The 7,257-nt window shown below is 50.2% G+C and overlaps 1 protein-coding gene across 1 annotated transcript; it reads right to left on the bottom strand.

The window, feature by feature from the left end:
- Positions 1 to 4,116: 4,116 nt before the first annotated feature.
- On the bottom strand, positions 4,117 to 6,119 carry VPS28 (VPS28 subunit of ESCRT-I; the record flags this gene model as incomplete). Its single annotated transcript, XM_077479392.1, is given in 3 exon segments — positions 4,117 to 4,435; positions 4,877 to 4,968; positions 6,066 to 6,119. Coding segments are annotated over 3 exon segments (264 nt in total), but the record flags the coding sequence as incomplete, so codon positions are not given.
- Positions 6,120 to 7,257: the final 1,138 nt, after the last annotated feature.

Genomic DNA, 7,257 nt, shown 5'->3' with positions numbered 1-7,257 from the left:
AGCGCCCATCAAATGAAGCCTACCAGTGCCCATCAAATGAAGCCTACCAGCGCCCATCAAATGAAGCCTACCAGCGCCCATCAAATGAAGCCTACCAGCGCCCATCAAATGAAGCCTACCAGCGCCCATCAAAGGAAGCCTACCAGCGCCCATCAAATGAAGCCTACCAGTGCCCATCAAAGGAAGCCTACCAGCGCCCATCAAATCAAGCCTACCAGCGCCCATCAAAGGAAGCCTACCAGCGCCCATCAAAGGAAGCCTACCAGTGCCCATCAAAGGAAGCCTACCAGCGCCCATCAAATCAAGCCTACCAGCGCCCATCAAAGGAAGCCTACCAGCGCCCATCAAATGAAGCCTACCAGCGCCCATTAATAAATGTTTGCTTGCTTCCATTCTATGGGAGTCAGAACACAGACACAGTCCTCCGCCGCCGATGCGCCCCTGACACTATGTGCAAACGGAGCGGTGGCTGCCTGTTGATGCTGAGACTTAGTTGCTTGCTGCAGAGAGAAGAGAGTAGGAATGCCAGTGGCCGGGCACCCTAGGCAGCAATGCGCCCTAGGTGGCTGCCTAGTGGTAGCACCGGTCCTGGTTATAGGAGACCAGAAGAAGTCCGGCTGATGGGGGTTGTAGGAGAACAGAAGCCGTCCACCTGATGGGGGTTGTAGGAGAACAGAAGCCGTCTGGCTGATGGGGGTTGTAGGAGAACAGAAGCCGTCTGGCTGATGGGGGTTGTAGGAGAACAGAAGCCGTCTGGCTGATGGGGGGTTGTACGAGATCAGAAGGGTCTGGCTGATGGGGCTTGAAGGAGAACAGAAGTTGTCAGGCTTATGGGGGGGTTGTACGAGATCAGAAGGGTCTGGCTGATGGGGGTTGTACGAGATCAGAAGGGTCTGGCTGATGGGGGTTGTAGGAGAACAAAAGCTGTCCGGCTGATGGGGGTTGTAGAACAGAAGCCGTCCGGCTGATGGGGGTTGAAGGTCATAGTCTAGCTGGAATTTGAAGCTTCGCCCCATTCTCAAGTCCCTAGAAGGCTCAAATTATTATTATTTTTTTGCACCACCCATCTCGGCTTCAATGCTGACCAGTCTCCCTTTTACGCTGAACAAAACCTCCCCCACACCATGATACCACCACCATTATTCACAGTGGGGATGGAGTTCTTAGGGTGAACATATAAGGGAACAAGTTCAATTTTGTTGTGATCAGACCGTAGATCGTTTCTCCGTGTTTTGTGGTCTCTCCTACATGCTTTCTGGCAGGGGTGATAGGGGTCTTCATCTGTGACCCCCTCCTTCCGTAAAGCTGGCTGAGTTATGGGGGGTTTTATGTGTCTCCTGGAAAGTGTCACCCATATAAACTTCAGACGTCGCTCGTTCAACCTCCGATTATTGTCCTCCGGGCCCATTTTTTATGAATGGATTTAGAGTTTATCGCAGTCCAGGTTCACACGGATGCGATTCACATGTCATCTGAAATAACATGGTTTCCTATGAAGGCCGTTCACATCTAGGCAGTGCGATTCTCATGCGGTTAAATAATGTGCATTGTTAGTGCCGTGCGATTTTAAGCTCTATAGACTACAAAATTGCATTACAATCACAGATGTCAAGCACAAATCGCACCGTAAATTCACATGCCAAACCACATGAAAATCGCACCCCATTGCACCGCATCCAGTCTGAACCCAGAATAAAACCTTTCACATTGGATAAAGAAATGGGAAGAAGACCCGCAGTGCGGATTCACCCTTCGAGACATTCGTCCCCTTTGGAATCTCCCCCTCCTGTTCACCAATAAAAATAAAAAGTCTTAGAGAGGAAGCAAACTATGGAGGCCACGCCCAGAAGAGGACTATAATCCCCAGCAATGCCTGCGAATCCTGCATCGAAACCACCCCCATTACTGACTTGCCATGATTTGTTTAGCATCATGTCTCTGGGTGAAGGCGGCCATCTTGGTAGAGGCGGGGCTTTGCTTCCTCATGTCAGAGCTGCCCCCCACCCCCTGAGGACTGGAGGGGTAATGACAGGGGTGGAAGAGGCAGATGAAGCAGGGAGATTCTGGCACTGCAGGTCTTCAGGTACGTCTAAAGCCGCGTACACACGGGCGGATTGTATGGCCTACTTAGTCCGTCATGCAATCCGACGGACAGTCCGTCATACTTTCGAATGAACGGACTTGACCACACACGGATGCACAAACAGTCCGTCGAAAGCTTGCGCGATGACGTGTACGGCACGTACGACGGGACTAGAAATAGGACGTCCAATACACAGCAATGCAACCTTCCGCCGTGTAAATCCTTTCTGGGCATGCGCCATTCTTAGTCCGTCGAACTAGCCTACTCACGAGCGGACTGTCCGCTGAAACCAAAGTATGACGGACAGAATTTCGAAAAATCCGAAATACTTAGTACGCCAGACTGCACGCTGAAAAAGTCCACTGAAGCCCACACACGAGCGGACTGTCCGCTGAAATGTGTTTCGGCGGACTAAGTAGGCCATACAGTCCGCCCGCGTGTACGCGGCTTTACTCTCCGGTGAGAACAGCGATCAGCACACAAGTGACGTCACAAATCTCACTCCCGGTCTGGTGAGAATAGCGGTCAGGGGCAGCAGTGCCGGAGATGATCTCATACTGCGGATATACAGCGACAGGGTAAAGAGGTATAGAGCAGAGTCCTCAAGGCACCCCAACAGGTCATGTTTTCAGGATTCCCCTCAGATGAAACGGCTGTGGTAATTACTAAAGGCAGTGAAACTGATCAAATCACCTGTGCAAAATAAAGGAGGGCCTGAAAACATGACCTGTTGGGGCGCCTTGAGGACCGGAGTTGAGAAACCCTGGTCTAGAGACAGCCTGTCCTAATGGGCCCCAGGCCCCCGATCAATCCATGGGGCTGCCCACATGCTCCCAAGGCAAAGGTGGCGGCATTGTCCTGGAATCTGAGCAGATGCAGGGGACAGCGCCATGGAGTGGCAGCCCAGGAAACAGCAGAGGACTGTCAGTCACGTGTCTTCCCCCCTCACCAACATCTCCCCCCCCCCCCCCATGTCTTTCCCCTTATCCCCCCCCAGTGTCTCCCCCTCCCGTGTCTTCCCCCACACCCCATGTCTTTCCCCTTGCCCCCCCCCCCCATCTCTCCCCTCCGTGTCTTTTCCCCCGTGTCTCCCCCTCACAGTGTCTCCTCCTCCTATCTCTCTCCTCCCATGTATTTACCCCCCCCCCCCCCATCTCTCCCCTCCGTGTCTTTTCCCCCCTGTGTCTCCCCCTCACAGTGTCTCCTCCTCCTATCTCTCCCCTCCCATGTATTTACCCCCCCCCCCCATCTCTCCCCTCCCATGTCTTTACCCCCGCCCATATCTCCCCCCCCCACCCCATGTCTTTCCCCTTATCCCCCCCAGTGTCTCCCCCTCCCGTGTCTTCCCCCACACCCCCATGTCTTTCCCCTTGCCCCCCCCCCATCTCTCCCCCTCACAGTGTCTCCTCCTCCTATCTCTCCCCTCCCATGTATTTACCCCCCCCCCCCATCTCTCCCCTCCATGTCTTTTCCCCCCTGTGTCTCCCCCTCCTATCTCTCCCCTCCCATGTATTTACCCCCCCCCCCCATGTCTTTACCCCCCGCCCATATCCCCCCCCCCCCCCGGAACTTTCATCAATTAACTGCGCCACTTCCTTCTCCCATGACCTCCAGTTATCCCGAAGGGCCCAATAACGTCTCCTGGGGCCAAAGTCCAACATTTCTCTCTTCCTTCTACATCATAAAGTAATAAATGGCGGCGCACTCCTTGTACCAGGCTCCGGGTGTGTCCGGTCCGGTGTGCCTCCATTCTGGGCACTATGGTAGGAAGGTAGGTGTGAAGGGCACGTGTGTCCAGGTACAGGATTCTGGGAAAGCTATGAAAGGCTGGGCCATGGACCGCCCGGACGCCCCCGTGAGGCCAGGCACGGACCGCCCGGACGCCCCCGTGAGGCCAGGCACGGACCGCCCGGACGCCCCCGTGCGGGTAAACCTATCCCCCCGAACTATGGTAAACTCTACAACCTAACCTCCTAGTCTCCCGGTCCATGGAAGGCCTGGCATCCCCCAATAATAAAAGACGAGTCAGTATGTAGAATATATTAAGAAAACACATTTATTTATAACTATACAGGCGGGTGGGGGGAGGGGTGAACACAGACACAATATTAAAGTATTCCCGGGAGTAGGAGCTCCTCCCACTAATAGAGTAAGAGTGATGACATCACAAAGTGCAGTCAGGACCTCCCCCTGGGATGGAGGGCGGACCCCCGGGGGATGGAGGGACGCTCCAATTAGGAGTGCAGGAACCGGTTGAAGGCGTTGTAGGCGGATTCCAGATCAAACAACATCTGACGCACCTGAGAGTCATCGAGTTCATCCGACGCCGACATACTGCTGAGCTTCTGTAACCTGGGCAGGAGAAAGTGGGAGGAGTCAGAGTAACCAAGGGGGTGGGGACACCTGTGATAAGTGTGTGACATCAGAGGACAAGGGAGGGGTCACATGACAGACATAGGAGTCACAGAGCGACAAGCGATCGATTTCACAGACCTGAGGATGGAGCCAGACACACCGGTACAGGGAGCTCCCTCTGGGGGGGGGGGGGGGGGGGTCACACTAACACTAAGACCCCTCCCAGGAGCCAAGGAGGAGATTGGGGAGGAGCAAGAGAAGAAGCAGGGACGAGGACAGGGACGAGGACAGGGACGTGAGCTCGGAAGAGATTGGGCAGGTAAAGGGAAGAGCAGGCATGAAGAGAAGGGTTCGGAGAAGAGGATTGGGAGAGAAGACAAGGAAGAGGTTGGGGGGGGGGGGGGGGGGCGGCAAGTTTTGGACATCCAACTCTCTCACCATTGGCTGACTTTCTCTCTCCCCTCGAAGTCTGGAGGAAGGTGGCTCATGCGATTCATCGTCTCCATCAACTCCCGCAGGTCCGGCTGGATCTGAGAAGAGATTACAGACATATTAATGACATCATCAGAGAATTGTACTCACATCTCTCCATGTATGAGGAGAGCCAATCAGTTCACATCGTCTATGAAAATACCGTCCAATCCAAGCCCTCAGATATACATTTATACCGAGCTCTGTATATTGGGGTGTCCTCATTTATACCGAGCTCTGTATATCGGGGTGTCCTCATTTACACCGAGCTCTGTATATTGGGGTGTCCTCATTTACACCGAGCTCTGTATATCGGGGTGTCCTCATTTACACCGAGCTCTGTATATCGGGGTGTCCTCATTTACACCGAGCTCTGTATATTGGGGTGTCCTCATTTACACCGAGCTCTGTATATCGGGGTGTCCTCATTTACACCGAGCTCTGTAGTCTATAACTGGAGGTCCTCAAAAGGTCTTTACTGACATCACCCATCACAGGTCTCTCTGGGGGGGGACTTTAAGGGGAAAGGTCACCTACCCACATGACAATTTGTTGGAGGTCCACAAGAATACCATTTCTTTTCAGGAACACAAATGCTTTAGGTGGATATGATGAGGCACAAATATACAATATCTGACAAAAGTAAGTACACCCCTCAGTGACATTTCTTCTCTCTTTTCATGTGACAACACTGAAGAAATGACACTTGTCTACAATGTAAAGAAGTGAGTGTACAGCTTGTATAACAGTGTAAATTTCCTGTCCCCTCAAAATAACTCAACACACAGCCATTAATGTCTAAACCGCTGGCAACAAAAGTCAGTACACCCCCCAAGTGATTTTCACTTAGGGGTGTCCTGACTTTTGTTGCCAGCGGTTTAGACATTAATGGCTGTGTGTTGAGTTATTTTGAGGGGACAGGAAATTTACACTGTTATACAAGCTGTACACTCACTACTTTACATTGTAGACAAGTGTCATTTCTTCAGTGTTGTCACATGAAAAGACAGAAGAAATGTCACTGAGGGGTGTACTTACTTTTGTCATATACTGTATATATAAATGTATGAAAGGGTTCTGCCCAGTGAACACCATAAACAGTGTTCCTCCTACATCTACACCCCCCCCCCGTCCCCCACAATACATCTCCTCCTACCTCATCCATGGCTCGGATCTCTAACCGCAGCTTGTCCATCACAGTAATGAAGAGCTGGAAAAGATACAAATGGGTTCAGAACACAGAGCAATGTGATAGGTCCCCTTCCCAATATGGCCACACCCCTCCGCAAATATATTCCCACCCCCCTCCCAATACATCCACACCCCTCCGCAAATATATCCCCGCCCCTCCCAATACATCCACACCCCTCCGCAAATATATTCCCACCCCCCTCCCAATACATCCACACCCCTCCGCAAATATATCCCCGCCCCTCCCAATACATCCACACCCCTCCGCAAATATATCCCCGCCCCCTCCCAATACAGCCACACCCCTCCACAAATATATCCCCCCCCCTCCCAGTACATCTACGGCCATATAGAGACCAACATTAGCTGCGCTACCTACCCCCACTGAGGCTATTACTGTGTGTGCAAGGAAATGAAAATCAGATAATTCCAATAGATTAAGTGAAATCCGCTACAACAATTCATATACAATCCAAATTAAGTGATAAATGCTCAAAAATTAAATATGATTAAATTAATATAGTGATTAATAACAGTTAATTATATTCAAAAAGTGAATAATTATAAATGAATAAATTCATAAATTATTGACTATAACTAATTTAAATTAATCATAATCAATAAATAATTATAAATACAGTGATTATTAATTATAATTAAATAAGATTAAAAAAAAAAAAAAAAAAAAAAAAAAAAAAAAAGGGACAAATTAATAAAAAAAAAAAAAAATTATATCCATAAAGAAGGTGAACCACAACCAATGAGAAAAAGTCCAAACAAAAAGTCTTTATAATGGAGAAGATATCTCTTTAAGAGGGTGCCAGTCAGCCGTGCGATCCGCCTTCACCAAGCCAGAAACCCATCATCAGTGGGAATGCCCGCTTACCAGAAGGCGGTATGTAAAATGCCCATTGAATTTGTCACCCGAACTGCACCAATCCCGACTCCTATTGCGGAAACACTTTCCAATGGACCATGGAGGAGATTTCCACATAAGCAGGCAATGGTTTAGATGGTAATTCAGAAAACACAAAGAAAGCCTCCCATAGCGTAATCCAGGCAGGATATTTTTATTTAAACAAAATATACTCACAAAACATAGCAGTAAAAAAAAAAAAAAAAAAAAAAAAAAAAAAAGCATGAAATGCCGGCCGGCA

The sequence above is a fragment of the Lithobates pipiens genome, unplaced genomic scaffold (assembly GCF_037356315.1).
Source record: "Lithobates pipiens isolate NorthernLeopardFrog02 unplaced genomic scaffold, aLitPip1_a1.2 Scaffold_16, whole genome shotgun sequence".
NCBI lineage: Eukaryota > Metazoa > Chordata > Amphibia > Anura > Ranidae > Lithobates > Lithobates pipiens.
Note: the sequence above shows the minus strand (reverse complement) of the source record. Positions and strands in the feature narration are given on the sequence as shown.